This window comes from Perissodus microlepis, chromosome 7 (assembly GCF_051167445.1).
Source record: "Perissodus microlepis isolate ML-2025 ecotype Zambia chromosome 7, ASM5116744v1, whole genome shotgun sequence".
Lineage (NCBI taxonomy): Eukaryota > Metazoa > Chordata > Actinopteri > Cichliformes > Cichlidae > Perissodus > Perissodus microlepis.
Genome location: NC_140467.1, coordinates 38,446,828 through 38,469,115, shown reverse-complemented (window position 1 = coordinate 38,469,115; position 22,288 = coordinate 38,446,828). Strand labels below are relative to the sequence as shown.

Sequence of the window (22,288 nt, the reverse complement as noted above, 5' to 3'; positions counted from 1 at the left end):
CTTTCCCACTTGCCAACCTGATCTACTTTCTGTTTTTTTTCCTTTTTCTTTTTTTTTCTCAAGCTAAGGACGTTGGACGTAAAATGAGGATGATGCTAAGTGACTGGCATGTTTAGGGAACTTGACCTTGTGGCGACTATTTTGAAAAAAATAGTACACACAAATATTTAATTTGTGAGGGGACACACACACACACACACACACACACACACACACAGCATAGAGTCTGAGGTTTACACATATTCATAACACAACAAAGACACATATGGTTCAGCAAAAGTGCAATGCAGTGAATAATGAAAAAGTGAATGTAAGTGGTTTTGAGACAAAACACCGGGCGAGATTTTCCAGAGCTGTCTAAGAATGACGGATATCTCTAATATGAGCTCATTTATTTTTGATTGGCAAAGCTGATTGAATTCCATTCAGAGCCACTGTCAACATGTCCTCATTTCAAACTCCCACATCTCCCTTGGCGGGTAATCAAGCACTTTGAAAACTGTTTGATGAAAGAAATTTGGCCAGATCATTCAAGAGGACACTGCATAAACAAATCTATTAAACCACACAATTCAGAGCAAGAAACACACTGGATGAACATGTTTCACTGGCTAAATGTGTGGTGGTGACAGTATTAACACATCGGAAAACAGCTAATAATCAATGTGACTCAGGTTAATAATCCATTTTGATAATGACTTAAATAGGGAGTGAACTGAAACAGGACAAACAAACAAATAAATAATGATGAAACACGATATACAGCCAGTAAATAATAGAGTGCCATTTTCTTTTCCTTTGAACTGAGGTGAATGCAGAAGTGTCAGAGTTCAAACAGCCAATAATAAGCAAATTAGTTTGATGTTGATTTCTAGAAGGTTTACAACAAGCAGCAAATTGCTAATCAGTTTGGCAATTGTAAACAAGTGGCAACATCCAGAGCCCTGTACTACAATTTGATTTCAGTATACACAGGATGTCTTCTGCTATTTGGCTTCACTTACCCTAACATTGGCAATTAGGATAAGTGGTCACACAAAGCTGGTTATCAACTTGCTAAGTTAGTTGCTAAGTTTATTGGCAGGAGAGCAACTGTATAATATAGTGTTAAAAGGGTGCACTTTAAGCACCTTGTTTGCTAAAATTGCTACTATGTTAATAAAGTTTAGCCTGTTTGAAGGAGAGTTTTAGTTTGTACTCTTTCAGATGTAGCCTCAGTAGTGTTTAATGGTGTGAGAGCAAAGATTAAAAATAGACTTCAAATGTTGGGTTAATCTACAGCAACTTGAATATAGGTATCTTGTTTTAAGATCATATGTTAATGCATTTAGGACAACAAAATATATGTAAAATAGTTTTCTGCCTACAGAATAAATAAATATTGGAATAAGGTTGTGTGTAAGAATCTATATTTAATAATGATGGTCATCAGGGGAACAAAGAGACATTAAAGACTATTTACTACTGTGCAGAGAAATCCGTGTGCTCTTCCAGGAATTGTGAGCTTGTTTTCCAGATAATTGATTGGTCAGTAGGTTCATAGTAAGAAGTGATCCACCTACGTAGTAGAGATTACATAGGGCTATCCCTCAAATTACTCAGATAACATGAAATCAAGGAAATAGAAAGTGGCAAGAATTCCTCATACTGCTACTTATCCAGTGCTTTGTGTTAACCCCTTACGGAAGAAATAAAAACATTTAGAGCCTGGTATAAAAACTGTTTTTTGACATCAAAGTAGTTCCACAGTTTGGAACCTGCAAACACTGGTCACCTATGTTTGGTAGTCAAGATCTTGTAATAACCAGCAGAGATCAAATAACCAATGAAAGTAGACACCCAGGCACTGAAGGGGTCCTTGACGTACAGTACTTTGGCAATTTAAAGTAATGAGCAAGAGTACAATTTTAAAAATCAATGAAGAATTTAACAGGCAGGCAATGCAAACTGAATAGATAGAATTTTTTTTTTTTTTTTTTTTTAAATGATCTATAAGTAATGAATTGTTTGCCTGAAAAGCCCCTTTTTAAATTCAAACATTAAACTAATTTTGAACATTAAAAAAAGGAAATAAGTGTCTTATTTTGTGTTGCTGGCACCAAATAGTTTATAAATATAGCAGATGCCGCAATTTAAAATAGCATACTGCAACTTCACTTACCTGGAGATCTGAAGGTCCAGGCTTCGTCATCATCAAAGTGCGTATCTCCAGCCGTAAACCTCTCTCCAGGGAAAAATGCATGTGCCACTGTGCCCCCCGGCCCATCAAAGGGGTATCCATCATTGTGGTCAGCCTTAGTGAAGTCGATCTGAATGTCTGCATTACTTCCAGCCACCTCATGAAAGTTAAGTGGTGCAATGTCGCTCCAGACCTTCAAGGCGTAGTACATGAGGGCTCGAACAGTGTCCCTGCCCAATAAGGCAGAATCCTTAGGGAAAGTCCGCACTCTGAGAGAGAGAGAGAAAGTGGAGAAAAGAAGTATATCAAATATAATGAAGGAGAGGGAGAAGAACTGTGTGAAAAAGGAGTTGAGGTGACTAATGAAGAAAATGGATGGGATCCTGACAAAAAAAGTTGATAATGGACAGGGTAACTGTGAGAAGGAAAAGACTAGAACTAGCCACAGCTATGTATATACTGATATAAGGGTGGATCCTCATTGGTACAAGTCATGCCTGTGAGCTAAAAGGTCAACCTTTTATTACTCTTGGGTGTTCATGATATATAGATGGGAGAGCCCTAATTAGGTAATCTCACACACATTTCTAGCTTTACACACAGTAACCTGCCCACCAGCTGTTCAAACCTTCAGTTTATGAGGGGCTACCAATCAAAACAAAGCTGCCTTTAAGGGAAAAGTGAGGTTGTTTCAGTGGTTCCACTGAAATGCTGCATTGAGCTGTGACTCATAAAAAGCTACTCTAATGGAGTTCAGCATAAAAAGACAAAACTAGAAACTAGCATAATAGGCCCCTTTTGAATTAAAACGAACAATCTTGTTTGAAATGGTATCCTCAGAAGTAAAATGAATAAAAGACTGGTGAGTAGGTGATTAAGCACAGGAGGAAAATTCGAAAAAGGAAAAAGAAGTACAAGATGTAGGGAGCTCTGGACTGCCTAAGACCACGAAGATCGACTAAATAATGTCTGCCACCTGCACAAAAAAAATGCTGATTCTGTGATTTCACTGGTGTGCGTGTGTGTGTGTTTTAAACTTAAAAAAATATATATATCATGGTTAGATGCTGCTGCCACTTACGTCCCAATATCTGGAGAATACAATGTGCATTCGCGACATTGGCATCAGCTGTTGGGAACACCTTACAAGCCTTACCCTGTTCTTACATTTCTCTATTCTTCATTTACCACTCAGTATAACATCTCTGAAGTCATTCCTTTCTGATAGCTACATTAGAAACGAACAGAAAACCACTCAAATGTCAAACAAAGTATGCCCACCTCCTCTCCACCCATTTCCCCTTTCCTCTTCATTCTCTCATTGTCTCTACGATCTCTTTTCTTTTCTTTCCATCCATCAGCCTTCGCCCCCTCCTTCATCTCTGCTTCTACATGATGCACTTACCCTCTTTGTCCCTACAAGCGCACTTTGTCTAAATACAAGAAGCCATTTTGCCATTGCAGGCTGCTCTAGGAAATTTAATCAGCGTGTGATACTGACAGAGTATAAGAAGAGTGAATGCCACCTTATCCTCCCATTACAACTAGCTTCAGGCTAGTATCATGGATAAGTGAAGGAATAACATGCCAATACATTATTTTTTTTAATTTGTGTGTGTGTTTGTATGTTATCGCTGCATGTATTTGTTCTTACATCATTGTGGAGAAATTATGGCACATTCCTGTTACCATCCTCGACGCCCACAGCTTATGCACAGCTCTCTTAAGGTCCCGCCACAACATTTCAATCAGCACAGTGGCGCAGTGGTTAGCACAGCAAGAAGGTCCTGAGTTCAATTCCACTATCAGGCCAGGGTCTGAGTACCCCGACTTCCTCCCACAATCCAAAGACATGCAGTTAGTGGGGTTAGGTTAATCGACGATTCTAAATTGCCCATAGTTATGAATGCGAGTGCGAATGGTTGTCTATCTCTATGTGTTAACCCTGCAACAGACTTGTTGACCTGTCCAGGCTGTACCCTGCCTCTTGCCCTAAGACAGCTGGGATAGGCTCCAGCCCCCCCGCGATCCTGAATTAGATAAGTGGACTTTCTGTTGTAGATTTGCTGCTGTCCTTGGGACCCAGTTAAAGCTAAATTTTAGCTGTCAGGCAGATTGCCTTACATTTAATTCTTTAATACTTTGCACGACCATGAGCTACTCTGTATACAAAGTCAAGAGGTCCTGTGGCTGTAAAACTCCAAATCATCATCCCTTCAGAGTCCATGTGCTTTTTTTTGTGTGTTTGTTGTTGTTGTTTTTTTTTTTTTTTTTCCAGAGAAGAGGCTTTCTGTTGGCAAAAATTCGAAACAGGCCATAGAACAGCTCATGATCCAAAGCATACCACATCGTCTATAAAATACAGTGGAGGCAGACAATGGCTTGGGCATAAAAATGTTATTGATTTCATTGACAGCGTTTATTGATGATGTGACACAGGACAGAAGCAGTAGTCAGTCACCTGATCTTAACTCAATTGAGCATGCATTTCACTTGAAGACTAAACTTCGGACACGAAGGCCCACAAACAACAGCAACTGAAAGCCGCTGAAGTAAAGGCCTGGCAGAGCATTAAAAAGGAGGAAACCCAGCATCTGGTGATGTCCATGAGTTCAAGACTTCAGGCTGTCATTGTCTGCATCGGAGTTGTTTCATTTAAAATTGGAAAAAAAAGTAAAATTAGAAAAAATATTTAAACACCTAACTGTATTATTTTAGCTAGACCTCTTGAATAGTTTTATATAACAAAGTCCCAGTTTTCCATGCTGGGAATTTCCTTGAGGCAGGAATGACATGTTAAAGAAGGCAATTTGAAAATGCAGATAGGCACACATCGTCGTGTGAGACAAGCTCTGGGTAACACAACTTTTACACGTACCTGCGCCAAAGCAAAAATGACCATCTGTCAGACCACCTGCATTGCATTCATTTGTGCTGCAATTTACATGAAAGAGGAAACAGAACCTATAAAAAGGCAAATGTGGGTAAATATAAACCATGCAGGGGAAGTTGAAGGTGAACACCTTTAGAGTGAGCTGAACTTCAGCGGAGCTGTGGCTTTTCATTAAATCCTGGATAAACTGGCTTACAAATTAATTCTCCTTTACTCAAGGGACACCACACTGTTTTTCAGTTTGGATGATGTTTTAATCCACTTATAAAAAAAAATCACCACCACAGAATTAAGAAAATAGGCTCAACTGGTCCTATGAGGCATGAAATTAAAATTGCTTCTACATCACATACTATAGATTTGATCAACAGGAAATGTCCACATAGGCAAGTAGGGATGGGTATCGTTTAGGTTTTATCCGATACCGGTGCCAAACCAGTACTTTTGAAACGGTGCCGGTGCTTAAACGGTGCTCAAACCGGTGCTTAAAGAATGGAGAACACCAACTTTGTCCAAAAACCTTTCATGTTCAGCTGTTTTTTTGTAAAAAGATAACAATGTTAGCCTTTTCTGCAGCTATGGGGCATATATGGTATCACTCTTGGCTGGAAGCAGTGCTTAATCAATGGAAAAAACACAAACTTTATCCAAAAACCTCTCGTGTTTAACTATTTTCCACTTTTTCTTTGGTCATTTTAGCCTTTTTGGCCAGGGTGAAGGGAGTACCTGCCATCAAACAAGAAGACAGCCGCATGTAGCTATGATGATGTTTGCTAGTTCACCTTACATGCATTAATGTAATAACGTGGTGAGCCTACTCAACGTAAATTACACACGAACAACATTAAGCTACTCACGCAGAGAAGAACGGCTGCTGCTGCCATCATCATCATCATCATCATTTCTGCTACACTGGCAGGGCTAGGGGCCAGGACTCTATTCTTCGGGTTTTTGGGGATGTTGCTCCGGGTCCGATAACTGGCAACCCACCCGCAGTAGATGTGCACGGAGTGAGGTCTCACAGCAAGCTATCAAATACGGCGCATTTCTCGGCTTTAAAAAAAAACGCTATGCGTCGCCAGGTGTTTCATCGGATTTGAGGTGTTACCTCCTTTGACAGTATCAGCTTAAAGCACTTGTTGCAGGCTGCTGAGTTTGCATATTTTGCTGTGAAGTACAGCCATACATTTGACCGGTCCTCCTTGGGCATTTTTAATCTGTAGCTCTGCTCTAAAAGAACGTACGTACCTGGACCCGCCTACTATCCTCGGAAACCTAAAATGATTGGCTAGAATCTAAAGTGTATCACAGCTCAGGAAAAAAAGCACCGAAATAAAGCACCGAAATGTGCGCTGCTTTTCGGTCTGGTAACTACCGTTTATGTCAGAACCATACCGGTACCCATCCCTATAGGCAAGAGATAGGCAGGTGACAGGGTGCACAGCGAGGGAACCTACTTTACTGGCATTATGAGGGGGAAAAAAAAGATTTTAATTAAAATCAAAGCATTAGTCAGTTTGTTTAAGCTATATACTTATACTCTAGTTTTTCTTTTAATTTATTTCTGACAAAGTGGTTGCTCAAGAAAATGTCCGTCCAGACCAGCCTTGCTGTTAGTACCAGTAATCTGGGCTGCTGCAAGACACAAAGGCTTAAATCTACAGGATTACAACTGTTCTTTTCCAGAATCTCAGTGTGTTACTTGCCCCTCTTGGCCTCGTCTGCCCTTTATGCTGCAAAAATCTAGCTCCACAACAAAATCCTTGGTATGTATGAACAGCTTAGACAAGCTGATCCAGTTATCGGCCTGCCAAACTCACAGTGTGACAATCACTGTAAACATTTAGGTCACAAATAAGTTCAGAGATGGAGCTTCTGTCACTACAAACAATTCCAAGAAAGAAAAAAAAAAACCCTCTATTGTCATTCCCATCTCTTCTTTTGTTGAATTTGTCACCTTAAAAGCCAAATCTCCTGTCAAGCAAACCTTCTGTTTGACATTTGTTTCAGTTCATACTTGAATTCTTTATGATTAAGGACTTGCTGATCAATGATGACTCATTCCTCCGACTGAATCGTTTCCCCATTGTTTTGCTATTCAAGAACGGATGAAGAACAGTGGTTCATTATGATCATTTTTAAAAGTTCATTCGTTTTTCTTGTTTTTCTTTTCTCTACATTCTGGGAGCTCCCGGGGCAGTTTGTTCTGGCAAGTCCTTCGTAGCCACACTTTTCTAGTGATAATGGACTTCCGGCATATGGCATTTTCTCACATTTAGTGATTTCAACAGCTTTGTCTACTGTCCATTTCAAGTATATCTCAGTCTCATTCAGCCTTGCTTTTAAATTCTGTAATTGCTACACCAAATAAAAAGCCTGCGGTGCTCTGAGCCCTGTGAATTAGAAAGACATACTGTTTGTCCTCTTGTCTGAGCACCGAGGCTGCTGTGTGAATTCCTGCCAAACCTGACAGCTTATCACAGAAGCTTGAAAGTTAATACATACCCTCTACAAACAAAGTTGTAATTCAGGTGAGCAATGCTGACTAGCAGCGTGTTTGCCAATGTGCAATGGGAGTCGGAGAAAGACACTGCTCGTCTCCAAAAGTAAAACGTGTGCTTGTGGACTAAACTTTGTTAAGCATTAAACAACTTAAAAATACAATTCTACATTTTGTTTTTAGTAATTTCACAAAGTGACAAACTATTTTATTTCAGAAGTACACACTGTCCAATCTTCAAACAAAAGATACGATAGTGAACAGGATGAAGGGAGGGAGTGGATAGATGATGATCATCATAAGAAAAACGGACACATACTATAAGGGAGAGTGAGCAAAAGGGAGCATAACAAGCAAAAACACAGCAACTCTCCTATTACAGAAATATTTCTGACAACTCCCTGTGGCTTCATCTTCCACAGTTCTAACTTTAGTCAGAGTCAAGCAGCCTATTCTCTATGAGAATGACGAGTTCCTTATGTTTCAGCGTTTCTCGGGGCTACTACACTCAGAGGGATCAGTGATCACATAGACACATTTCCATCTCTGACAGAGATGTCTCCTTTCCTCATCCACCAAAAAATGTTCCTCACTACAAAAGCTTTTTAAAAGCTGCTTCTGTTGCAGGCTTGTAAAGCAGCACGGAGGTGCACGAGAGAGGGAGCGTGCATGAAAGAGAGCGAAAGGGAGGAAGCAGATTAGATACTATCCTCTTAATGCCAGTGATACATGGGTGTGAACTGAGGAGTAGAAAATTAGAGGTTTGAGGATGTTTCTTTTCTTTAGCTGGCAGTTGCACCAACTTAGCACAAAATAATGAAGTCGTCACTGATAAATGGAAATATTTAAGAAAAAAAATGGTTCATGTCTTTGTCATCTTGCAAAAATGACATTTACATTAAGTGAGAACTGATGGTGAAATGCGAGTTCTGCACAGAGCAGACGCAAGCTCCACAACAGGCCCCACACCCTGCAAAATTAAATCTTCCCTGGCATGTTCATACTACAGATGTCATGCTGCCAGACATTTAGTAGCTGGTCACAGTACACAGTAGAGTTACATGGTTCTTCATATCCAATTCAATACCAAAACAAAATGATCATCCCATGTACTCAAACATAAACTCCTTTATTAAAAACTCATTGACATGATGGCAAGACAATTACTATAGTTGTTAACATGATATTTAGTTGAAAAGACAGAGTGAAATTTTAATGATTAAGACTGGAAACATTTTATCCAATGGTTAAAATGTTGATTTCACAACGGCAGTGCCAGCTGTAGCAAACATTGGAGGATAACGTGAGAAGGAAAATATTTTGAATGTTGTTTCTGAGAACGGATACTTAGTCAACTTGAATTCTTTAAACACATCTGGATGGTGGTCTTCTAAGTGCTTCACTAAATTGGAATATTTTTCTCAGTTAGTCCAAGAAACGCAGTAACATCATTTGTACATTGCCTTTTGCAAATCAATTTTCATACCTTAGTTACTCCCACCTCAAATGCAAAATACTTCCATATCCAACTCTGGCTTTCTTATCAGCTGTACTAGGTGCCATCTTCCAGATGTAGTTTGTGCTGCGCCATTTGTTTTTCTTTGTACAACGTTAGATTAGAGTACGTATGTAACAACTCTTTAGTTCCATGTATTGTTTGTTATTGTGTCTGATTGGCAAATTCCAGTTAGGTTATATTGCCACCTATTGACAGCTTGACAGCTCTTCAAAATTAAGTGGAAAATCTCTATTTTACAAAAATACTTGTGTACATCCAGACATCCTCTGCAAGCGCCGCTCTGACCACCCACATTGCACGCCCTGCAATTTCACTACAAGTATGTGCATAAACAGCAACTTCTGTATCAACTGGCTAAGATTTCACGTGGAGGACCATCTTCAGTGATGACAGCTGGGTCTGTGGCTAAAATCGAGCAGTTTGCAGCAATTTTCTATTGAAGAGTCCATAGTTTCCAAGCCAGAAGGCAGTGTGTCAAATGTGGAGACTAGGAAGGTGCTCATCGGTTGCGCACTGTGAATTGCTGGCCACAGGGAGAGACTGTCAACGCGTTCTCACGTAGCAACCTGAGGCGTCTGAGGGAGAACATTCAGCAGAAACAACTACAACTGCTTTCCATCCTGCCATTGCGTGCCTGCACAAAGCACATTGAAAGTGCAGGAGGTTTTTTTTTGTTTTTTTTTTACGGACATCAGCACATACAGTAACTTAAATTTCCTTTTTTGGACTTTGTCCACTAGCAGTAAATTAAAAATAAGGTGGACAAAAGCAGGGGCCAGGTACTGCCCCTTTTTAATCTGGTAACCTGGGAGTTTCATAGCCAAAGACTGGCCCATGTCATTTTCTCACGGTAGAGAAATGTATTTAATTTTTTTTTAACAGTTTCTATCATAATAGTTCACAGTTCATTTGTGCTGCACAATATAGGTAATTTGTCTTAATAGGCTAAAATTAGGCTACCTACCATTATGTGTATATATTCTGAATGTCTTGATGCCATTTAGAATCAATCATGTCTGTTCTCACTGTGTTATATTCTACACTAGAATAAATGACTTAAATAACTAAATGACTTAATTCTGTAAAGACTGTCCCTTTACTCATGGCCTCTTTTTATCGGGATCAGAAGCATTGTGCGGGCATATCAGCAGCTCTGATGCTCCAAAAACATGCCATTAAAAGTTGTTATGCAATATTACACAGATCATACTGGGACCTTAAAACAATGTTTTCCTCTTAATATCTCTGATTCATTGGTAGAACCCATCTGATTGACTGCGATGCAGGGGTTGCACTGCTAGAAGAGTTGAAATTGTGAAGAAAATAAAGTAATTGTCAAAATAATTTTTCCCCACCAAACTGGCCCAAGAGAGAGGAGAACGTGAACCGGCCCATCAAAAATCTGACTGACTGTCCCGATTACTCTCCTGTCCCTGGATCAAAGTGTTGAAACACAGGAAAAGATTGTAAAATAGCAGCCATGGTGACGATTGGGGCGATCGTGGCTCAAGAGTTGGGAGTTCGCCTTGTACTCGGAAGATTGCCGGTTCAAGCCCCGGCTTGGACAGTCTCGATCGTTGTGTCCTTGGGCAAGACACTTCACCCGTTGCCTACTGGTGGTGGTCAGAGGGTGGTCAGAGGGCCCAGTGGTGCCAGTGTCCGGCAGCCTCGCCTCTGTCAGTGTGCCCCAGGGTGGCTGTGGCTACAATGTAGCTTACCATCACCAGTGTGTGAATATGTGTGTGTGAATGGGTGAATGACTGAATGTAGTGTAAAGCGCCTTGGGGTCCTTAGGGACTAGTAAAGCGCTATACAAATACAGGCCATTTACAAGGGTGGATGAAAAAAAAAAAAAGATATTAAAAAACCAAAAATGGATGGAAAATCAGGTTAGGTTTTTGATTTTTAGAGGCTGATTTCCTGAACCTTTTGATCACACCTCCTCCTTTTTGATAATTCAACATAAGCCACAGGTTATTGGAAGTTTCCGGATTACTGGACTGTGGACTTTTAAGTCTAAGGTGGTGGAAGAAGATAAAGGAATTGGGACCAGAAGGAGCACATTGTGCTTATTGCAACGAATTAGGAATACCTGATTAAGGCTTTGAAATTTGTTGGATGGACAGAAGGCTGATTAAGTTGAGTTAATTTTCATGACTAGGTTAATTCCATGGCATAATTTGGACCTCCATTTGACAAATAAGTAAGAGCAAACTAGACTTTGTGCAGGGAGGTGTGTATCTGTGTCTATGCTGTGTGTGTTAACCTAAGCTGATACAGGCAGGGGCGCGCGCGGGCACACACACACACCTACACACACACACACTCTTATTACATTTCACCTGTTTGACTTTTAATTTCCGCATATTTCTTAAAGACCTTTGCAGGCAAAAACACAGAGTGATGATTCAGTTGAGGACAGGCAGGGAGGAAAGTGGAGCGTGATGGCAAAATGCAGAGTGAGGGAGAGAAAAACATGAAGAAACCTCTAACGCTCTTTTGCTGTCCCCCGCCTTCAGCCTCTCAGCAGGCTTTTACCTCCTGTGGTTTTGCTGCTCCACAGAGACATGAGCTGACATCAAAAGTGATGCTAAAAAGTACATGTGCACGCAAACACACAGGCACACACACCTAATATTCACCTCCTGTGCTCCACTACCCTCCGTAGACATAAGCTGATTACCCTGCAAATTGAAAGCTCATATAGCAGATGGTGATTCATATGCATTTTAGATGCACACATGTATAATGTGGCTCAAACACTGAGACACAGACTCACAAAAACGGGAAAATATTCCACAGACAGACTCAGACTGTGTATTAAACCAAAAAATTCTCAGATATATATCTCTTACACACACACACACACACACACACACACACACACACACACACACGTCATGTCATTTAGGCTGAAGATGAAAGTCACTAAATTAAAAGGCTCTGCGTGAGTCTACCCTCTTCCAAAAATATCGGTCTCTCCCCCTTTCAGTCTGCATCTCCCTCTTTCCTCATTCTCTTTCTTTCCTGTTTATTGCAGTCACCGACTCTACGATGCTGATGTGAAATCTGGGTCCCTAATAGGATAATGGTGTTATAGTTATTCTTAAGGATCTACCAAGCAATTTCACAGGTTAGTGGCCTCAAATGCCAGGAGAGGGAAACAATTTCAGAGAACTTCGCAGTGCCAGAATTATGGCAGGTTATAGCTTTCAGTGTTGTGATTTCTTTCAGTCTCTTTTAACCAGCTTTTAGTCTAGATTCGATCAAACTCTTTTCTATAATCATCATTATTACTGATGCTTTTAATCCTGTTTTTATTCTTTGTCATTTCCATGTTTATCATTTCAATTTATTTTTTATTTCATTCTTTGGTTTGTGCGTCTTGTGTCCTGTGACCATTCATCAGTGAAGCCCTTTGAACTGTGCTAACCCGTATGACAGGTGCAATAGAAATAGAATTTTATTGATTCATTTGTTCTGGGAGGCACGTTTGCTCTACAGTATAGGCATTTCTCATATATGTATATATAAGATCAATGCAAGGTGCATTCTGCCTGGGCTGAGAAGACAGTTTATTACTGATGGCATTCATTCCGTCCAGCAGAGTAAACCTGTGTTTGTGCAAACACCATGTACAAACCCCCCTCCCAAAAAACTTTGTTTTAAATTGAGATTTAATTTATATGTCTTCTCGTCTCATACAGACTTGTCAGAGGTTGCTGAGTGGATGTGGAGAAAAGGACTCAAACGCAGGACTCACGGTGAAGATGCAGGGTGTTTATTGTGAGGGACGAATGACGAAAACAGGAGATGGCTGACTGACTGAATGAACGGCTGACTGATCTGAACTTGGGAGGCAAACATGGGGCATAGACAGTGGTGACAACATTAATGACGCGACGCCGACCAGGAGAGAACTGAGGACTTAAATACACTGGCTGAACAATGACTGATAGGTGACAGGTGAGTGAGCAGCTGAACACAATTGAACTAACGATGCATGGAATAAGAACTAGAACATAATGCACACAGAGTAACGTTAACACAAAACAGGAAGTGGAACGTGCAGAGGATAAACAGTGAACATGAACTGAAAATACTGGGTCAACGACCCAGAAACCCTGACACAGACTATCCGTGAATTGTGGTATGGGTGATCTGTGTGGGAAGAGAGAACGGTCTTGGATCATCATGCGATGAGTTCAGAGATCTTTAAGGATGCTTAAAATTGCTTAAGAAGTTTAAAGAGCCTTAAATCCCACCTAACAGATTGCATATCATGTTTTAATAATTTTCTGATAATTTATACATAGTTTTTATAGTTTAGTTTATATATAGTTTCTAGCAACCAACCGCTTCCAGGAGGTCAGTGACCAGTCTCTAGGTCTGCGAGTCTGCAATCGATTTCACAGTGACTGCCAGCAATCTCCAGTAACCACTGACAATCAGTCAGGGAATAAACATTTTTCCCTAGCAACCACTGGTTATTAGTTGGTGACCTACTGACCTACTCCAAACCTGTGCTACTGGGGTCTTAATATGTAGAAAGGAATTAAGTTTGCACATATTTCTCGCATCTTTGTCACTTTCCTCCAGTGCCACCACTGTTTGGAATCTCTTTTGGTTTTTTTTCCATTCTCATGATGAGTACTGCAGATGAACAGTAGCATTATATGTGCAGATTTCTTTTTTTTTTTTCCCTTCTGGTTCCATTTATTAAAAGAAATAAAGATTTACTGCTGGCTGAGTTGTGAAGGGTGTCCGAGGTAGTTATATTTAGATGAGGAGGAATTCAACAGCATGGTGTCCTAAAAATATGGCGCTTTTCAATGCTTGTAATGTTAGTGAAAGCAAATCCTGTCCTTTTCTTTAATATTTCGAAGCTGAAATCCAACCACATCTTTATCTTGTATCTATCTTTTAAAAACACAGCTCTAAGAATCAAACAAGCTCTGTCCACACTAGTGTTTTAGCACAATGTCAGGAATAATCTCTGTCTCTGAAAAGATCACAAGATCATTCACATGCACTGGGTATGCTGGTGCAAGAAAGCAGATGACTGGTTGACCAGATGTTGGTTTGCTTGATTTGGCATCATGGAAAACGTAGGTTAGGAGTCATAGCAAAGCAAATAGGGTGAGATTATCTACTGGCAGAGGAAGGCTAGGAATGGGAAACTGATCACCCCGAAGGAAGAGGAAAATCAGTAAAAGTATGTGAGCATAATTAGTGTATTTTAGCTATGAGACCCATTAAGGAAAAGTGAATGTGGGTGTCAGCATTTTCACTAGATCAGCACTGTTTCTAAAAGTCTTTATTTGGATGCTAGGCGTAAATGTATAAAAAGTTACACATTTTAAAACTAAAACAAATTAGTATGGCTGTACCCTAAGAGGACATAAATATAATGATGATACATCGCAATACGTAAAGAGAATGATGCCATTGTGGACCTACATTCATTTTCGTGGTCATTAAGGCTGTGTTTGGGCTCCTACGCCGCTCGTTCTTGTACTCTGTTCATTTACTTGATTAGAAAGATGATAGTGCAAGTCTAAAGAGATGGATGGGAGTTGGTGACTTTGCAATCCAATAAAATCTAGCTCCATGATTTAATGAATGTAGAATGTAGAGGGGGAAAAAATGCAATCTTGCTCTTCATGTTTGCCTCTTCTCTTCTTTGTTATTCTCATCATCCTCCCCATTTAGTTTTTTGTTTTTTTTCTCAGCTCTGCTCAGCTCGCTACACCTATCTGTTTGAGTTATCAGTGGGACTGCTAATGACTGCCTTGCTGTCTGCTGTGATAATGGGCTAACAATATGAGGTAATGAGCTAACAGTGAGCTGTTACACAACTAGGCCGTTGATGTCTATAACATACTTGGTTGAGTGAAGCGTGGTGTGTCGGCGTGTGTGCAACAGAAAAAGGAAAGAGGTAAGCAGGAGTTAAATTGGGATTAAGGGCTCAAGCTTAGCAAAGAGGCTCTCAAAGGAAAAAAAAAACATAGCCAAAATCACTTACTCATTTCTATTGTGGAAAAATGCATTCTTTAATTCTAAGATGCTAAAATAAATAGCCTAGCCCCTTATCTTTATTCCTTTGCATGAAGTATCTGACACCCACCTCTCATCACCTACTCCTAGCACATTTCCAGAACATAATGATGTGAATGATGTGTGTGAACAAGCAGGGGAGACTGTGAAGTGCCAGTCAATCAGATGCCGTCAATGTGCTGAGGTGAGCTAAATCAGGAGCGAGTGGGCGAGTCTCTGCTTCTCACTGTAACTTAATGTGACGTTTTAATTAAAGAGTCAATATATAACGGTGAAGACCTTAGCTTGATGAGGGACCCCGAAAGAGTCACAAATGAAATGCTGCATATAATGAACGTGTATGTCTCTATGAACACCAGTAGAAAAATCAAAGTTCTGTTTAAGCATTAACCGTGATTCCTTCGTTAAAACTTGAAAGGATGTGATTAATATTAATATAGTCTTCAGTAGAAACAGATACTGCATAATCATTGTTAACCAAGCTTATGATTTTGCAGAACATGAAACTCCTGGACATATCTCAGTCTTGGAACTTAAAAGCTATAACCATTTATCAAAACCATTTCTTTCTGCATGTTTTTTACTGTTTGTATATCAGCAATATCAATAATAATAATAATAATAATAATAATAATAATAATAATAATAATAATAATAATATTTATTTATTGATGTTATGTTGCTATTACAAGCAGTTATTTCTTGCTTTTGCATATTGTATGACAAAGACAAAACTGAACCATCACAGTCTTAATGCAAGTACGGTAACTGTGCATTAAATATGGCAAACTTTACTATATTGTGAATCACTTTTAATTTAATTAAACAAAAAAGCTATATCCACGCAGGAAAAAAATTCACAGCAATGTGGCGACTAGAGACTCTTTAAAAAAGAGAGAGAGAGAGAGAAAAAAACAGAATCCGCATTGAGTGACTAAAGAATAGGGATCCCGTATCCTGGGAAGGATACTGTTGACTAACATATAACCTGGTTGTAAATAAATTAGAAGGTTACCTAGGTAACTAGATCACAGAATGCCCAATAACGACCAGCCATCAGCAACAGTTATTTGTGGCTTAAGGAGGTACACACGCCAGCCTATCTGTTCAGTGTGTGACAGCTTTGGACCCGTCAAGAGGGTTTGTTTGAGTACTGTGATCGCTGGGTGCTGTCTCCTGGTGTTAAGTGAACTGTTTCCTGACCACTACCGAACACTAACCTACAACTGCCTGGGTAAAAATCTCTTTATCAAGACCCTCCATCCATTTTATTCTACTTATCTAATTGAGGGGCGACTGGAGCCCATCCCAGCTGTCATGGTACACTTTGCCAAGGTTACAGATTGTCACAGGTAGAAACAGCCATACACACAATAAACTTAATCCCCTGCATGCCTTTGCATATTCTCCCCTGTGTCCCCACTTCCTCCCATATTCCAAACTCCACAAAGTAAGGCTGCAGACTGGATTCAAATCTAGGACCTTCTTGCCGTGAAGTGACACCACTATGTCATCCATACACCACAGTACTGGCTATTGTTAATGACAAATATGTGAGATGGACCAGTGCTTCATAAAATAAACCCCAAAATGCGAGTATGAGAGAGGAGCTGAGCTGCGGGGACAAATTGCTCCTGCTGATTACTAAGTGCAGTGCGAGCACAGGCCAGCGGGTCAGCGGTGAGGGGGTATAGCCGTGCCTGGTGTGGGTACATGCTAATTTAAGCTTTCTCCTGAGGTAGCTGTACAATGAACCATAAAACTTTGAGTCACTGAGGTAAGCCAAAGGAATTTTATAAAATATTATGCAATATTATCACTTTTATTTTGTAATTGCAGTTTTATTTCAATTCATTGTTTGAAGTCCCTTAGACTCCAAAGCTGTATGTTTTATTTAATGATCAGGTTTTTTATTTATTTATATTTTCCCTTCAGATATCTTCACCTTTACTTTCTTCTTGCTTTATTGAAATGGAATATGTAAGAAGAACCACTTTGCCAAAAACACGATGTTATTCTTCTAGGTTATTTTGACTTCTTGTGAGCAATGTGTATATTTATCCTCTTTATTTTTAGTCATCTGTGTGGTTAGCATTTTGTTGTTTGCTCTGCTCAGATTAATGTAACATCAATAAAGATTTCGCCCATACACAGTGACATTCTCACTGCATGATGAAATAATTCAAATTAATGTATGCTGCAAAATGTAAATTTCAGATATATAAATATTATTCTTTCTTATTTCTTCTAACTGTTCTTCTTGGCAAATAAACATTTTATATGGCTGTCACATTACATCCAACCCATTAGCTGATAGCCACACATTCTGTTATTCACTCATAAAATCTAAATATCTAAAGCAGAGGTACAACAAATAATGTGATAAAAAAAAACAACAATTTTCTAAACCAAGCAGACAGGATATTTCTGTGCAAGCATTACAGCTTCAACCGAAAACACCCAATAGAGGCCAGTTTATGCAGAATTTCAATACTTTGTTATGGTAAATTACTAAAAATCTGCACCTTAACAAAATCTCTCTGGATCTGCACTGACTGCTGTGAATACAAAGGTGTTTTATGGGCTGAAGTCGAGGCTGTCTTATTTCTGAGTAGAGTGAGCTGATGTTTGATTGACAGAGGTGCAAAGAAGAGGCAAAAAGAAGAAAAAGACAGTTAAAGCCCACCAGGAGAGAGACATGCACATACACCTGTGAGTATGTGCATATTTTGTATTTTGTCTATGCTTGTGTGCTGGCTTTCCGTGTTTCAAATTTCATGTGTGTATTTCATATTCTGCACACACACTTTCCCACACAAGAGATTATGGCAGCTCAATGTTGAATGAACGCTGATAGTGTGGGTAAATCACAGACCAACCATATGTTTCACTGCTTCCTCCTACATGGTCTAACAGTATTCTCTGGTTCCTCGCATGGTCACGGATGACCAGACCAACTTTATTCAAAGGCAGCCTAAAGAAATAATCTCCTCTTTGCTTTCTTTACCAGTTCTAGGGTTATTGTTTATTTATTGGGTGGCTTGCAAGAACCCTAGCAAGACTCTGATGGGAGGTGTTATGAATTGTATTGCATTGATTTGAAAGCAAACCTTTACTGAGGCTGAAGATAGCAAAAACCTACCAACAGAACAAACAATTCCAGACAACAATACAACATAACAAAGAACAAAGGCAAAGTCAGGCTCCCAATGAAATCACAAATATGGGTCACACCACGGTAATGATACACAGCTGAAACTAATCCAAAAAAACAAGACAGGGGAAGTAATACAGAAACAACACACAAGACACGGTTACCAAAATAAAAGAGGTTGTAATAAGACACCTAACATAGAAAGAGAGACTTGACAATAAGACAGGGACCATGGAGGAAACAAATAAGACAAAAAACTAAATACAAACTGTGAACATAACCCACATAACTAAAACTAAAGCCTGAAAACAACAAAACTCGAACTGCACAACATTAACAAAATAAGAGTCTAACTGAAAATGTTAAATAACAGACATTGAAAGTCCAAACTCAACACTGAGTCAAAGACACAGGACCATGACAGCAGGTCAATGGTTACCGTTATCCTCAAAGCATTTGAAGTATTTCTGTTGACTGAAACCAGCATAGCTCATCACTTCTCCCATCCATAGCCATCCAAGTAAGGTTCCACTGCAGCTAGTAATTCAGTGAAAGTCACTCATAGGGTTTTTGACTTAAGATTTGCTCTTATTTACAACATTAAAAAAAAAATCAAAAGGCTACATTGATCAGGTTCATTATGTTTCAAAACATTATTAGAAACCACTTCTGTCATGGTCCTGGGCCATGGTGGCCCAGTATTCTTAGTTTTCATGTATTTATGTATTGTTCCTTATTTAGGCCATGCTTCCTGGGTTGCTCTGTTACGTTGTTCCTTATGTGTTTTCCCCTTGTGACTCTTCCCCCCTGTGTGCCCCTCTGTGTATCTGTGAGCCCTCGTCTCTCCTTGTGTTTTATTCCATGTTTTCCCCAGCCCGTTATGTCTGTGTTCTCCCTGTGCTCTCTCTCCTCCTGTCTGAACCTCTGTGTACTTCCTGTTTTACTTTGACAGTCTCCCGTCAGTGTTGCATTTACTCCTGCCGTGTCTTGTTATGATTATCAGTGTCACCTGTGTTCCCCATGTGTTCCCACTTCCCTCGTTAACCCTCTGTGTATTTATGTCTGCGTCTCCCTCAGTTCGGTGTCGCGTTCTCCCTCATGACTGTGTGCCCCTCTGTGTGTTTCCTCGTAAGTCAGTTTCTTAGTACTTCCCAGTTTAGTTTCATGTTATTTTGTATCGCGGTTACCTTTTGTCAGCAATAAAGCTGTATTTTGAGTTCAGTCCTGTTTTCCCGTGAGTTTGCGTTTGGGTCCTATTTCCTGCCTGCCACACAGCCTGATCATGACAACTTCAATACCTTTCGGACTCAACACAAAAAAGCATCACAATTTAAACTACAGATTTTTTTTTTTTAAAGCACACCTAGGGCATTATCCACTCTTGTTGGCTGGCATCTTCAAACAATTTTCAGTTTCCTGTTTACCTAAATACAATACTTTATAAAACCTCATAATTCATGACAACACAGGGAACGCCTGAATTTAGCAACAGTTAAAGGGAGACTTATTGAGCTTATTTCTAGAGTAGTCGGAGCGCAAAGGTTTGGTATGCCTAAAGCGATGACCATGATGAGGTAAGCACATAACTTAGGAAATCAAGTGTTCAGAGTAGTTTGAAGCACACACTTTTGGCTACTAACATTTCGATTTCTAAATATACTTTGGTTTCCTTGTTATTTTGAAAAAAAAAAAAAAAAAAAAAAGGACAGCCATTATACACTGACCAGCCACTTTATCACATAATTAACAAATCACACTGCAGCAACTCATTGTATTTAAACTTAACCTAACCCAGACCTTCCCAAAGTGTGGGGCCCGCCGCAGAGCCATGGCACGGTATGAAAAGGAAAAAAACAAAACGTTTGGACACTGCTAGCACGGGGCGCCCACAGAAATGCAAAGCAAGAGATGAAGCATAGCTGAATATGTTTCCAAACCAACTTCATTCTAAGCCAAAGACTAGAAAATATGGTGAAGCATATCTTCCCTTTGGTTTCACCTGCACAAGTGCCGAGGTAGGTCTCCACTGCAGAATTGGTTTTCCCTTGGCTCTCCAAATCACGGACAAACAGTATCCCACAGTTGTCTATGTTTTTAAACCCATTTTGCACAGAGAGGCATTTAAAAAAAAAAAAAAAAAATGTATTGATAGCAATGTTGAATATTATTACACAGGGAAAAAAAAAAACAACTACACATAAAATAATTACACTGTGATGCCTCTGACTTTGTAAATGGAGGGACAGTAACTGCGTGTAAAACCTGAAGACAGTCAGATTAATAGTAACAGTATTTTGTCTCTATCTGCCATTCTGCAATTCATCTCATGTAAACAAAAACATGGCGCACAGCGTGACGTGAAAAAAGGCACATACCTTTGACGTTGCCTGACGAACTCTGTATTCCTCGTCCACACGTAAAAGCAAAAAATGAGTTTTAAAAAAATCGCAGTTTTCGGTGATTCCAAACGCCGTTTACGTGTGGACAAAACAGCTGCGTTTTCAAAAATACCTGTGTAGGTGTGGATGTAGTTTATTTTCTTTCTACCTGTAAGTTTTTGCAGATTACTTGTATTTGCTTAATTGTTTACTAAATGTTTGAGGTGTGAAATAAACCGCAATGGAGCAAAATATGGGTGTGTGTGGTTGGAGGATGTGTTAGGGGGTGGGGGGCGCGAACATTTTTCATGTAAAACAAAGGGGGGCCCAGCAAAAAAAGTTTGGGAACCACTGACCTAACCTAATCAAACACTCACACTCAAATGTATGCAGCGGTGGAAACTCACTATCTTGGCCAACGATACTTCAACATGCAGGCTGAAGGAGCCAGGGATAAAACCCACCAACATTGTGTTTGGTAGATCGCCCACTCTACTTCCTGTCACACAGCCCAGATCATCTCATACCAGTTTCTTGAACATGACAATGAGTTTGAGATCTGGTGACGCTGGAGGCCTTTTGAATACAATCTAATAGAGCACCTCTTAGATGTGGTGGAACAAGAGATGTCCATCATGGATCATGCCAGTATGGACTAAAATCCTTAGGAATATTTCCAGCACCTTGTTTAATCTATACCATGAAGAATTTGGCCAATTCTGAAGGCAAAAGTGGTTCCAACTGAGTACAAATAACGTGGTAAGTTTGGATTTCCTACAATTTGGTTCTGAAATTTCTGCGGTTTTAACTAATTAATTAATTTGCAGTGACTCTTCATCACATTTAAATCCACATAACTAAGTCTAACTACAGTTAGACAGATATAAGACAGATTTTCAATGGAAAACTCATTTAATTAGAGCAGCACTACACGGTTAGACCATTTAATGTTCTCTTAGTGGAGTTTAGTGTCGGTATATACAATTTTTATATTAACTTGTGGTATCTTGGTGCAATACTGAGAAAACACTTTAATTGAAACATCTCATGACAAATTCTGAGGAATATGTGTGCATCTTCTGAGAGGACAGGCTTGTTTGATGTTGGTTCAAGGTCTCTAATAAGAATATTTTACAAAATGAATGTGCCTTCAACTAAATTTAATCTAAAGTATAGAAGCCTTTAGATCACAAGAAGCGTCCTGTAATCTAGATGCACAGATGGAAGAAAATGTTTTTTCCCTAATGTAGCCTAATACTAAACACTGGGTCACCCATCTATGTATGAATGTGTGCATAGTACCTTGTATCGCTATAATAATAATAATTTTGATGACCCTTACCTCCAGGACAAATGTCTCTTATTCCATTTATTCTGAGGAGTCAGGCTTCGTTTCCTGCGCCCCATTGTGCCCTCAGCTTCAGACACATCTGGGAGAGAACATCTGGGTGTTTTCATTAGGCCCAGGGTGGCTTGGTCTAAAAACAAATAGAGAGAGAAGGGAGAGAGAAAGGAGTTTGATTGCATCAGAGAGGTGCTGATTCAACTATATGGAAAATTCAGTGGCTATAGTCTGTGGTTTTCTTGATTGGATTGCATTACAGGATG

The 22,288-nt window shown here is 39.6% G+C and overlaps 1 protein-coding gene across 1 annotated transcript in view; it reads right to left on the bottom strand.

Moving 5' to 3' along the window:
• The window catches only part of LOC146383596 (matrix metalloproteinase-17-like), an 89,937-nt gene that overhangs the window by 32,148 nt on the left and 35,501 nt on the right, over positions 1-22,288 (bottom strand). The window contains exons 3-4 of the mRNA XM_084934928.1: positions 22,023-22,158; positions 2,162-2,448 (exon numbers count right to left, since the gene is read on the bottom strand). Coding sequence (XP_084791054.1) covers positions 2,162-2,448; positions 22,023-22,158 — 423 coding nt within the window. The remainder of the gene's footprint in view (positions 1-2,161; positions 2,449-22,022; positions 22,159-22,288) is intronic.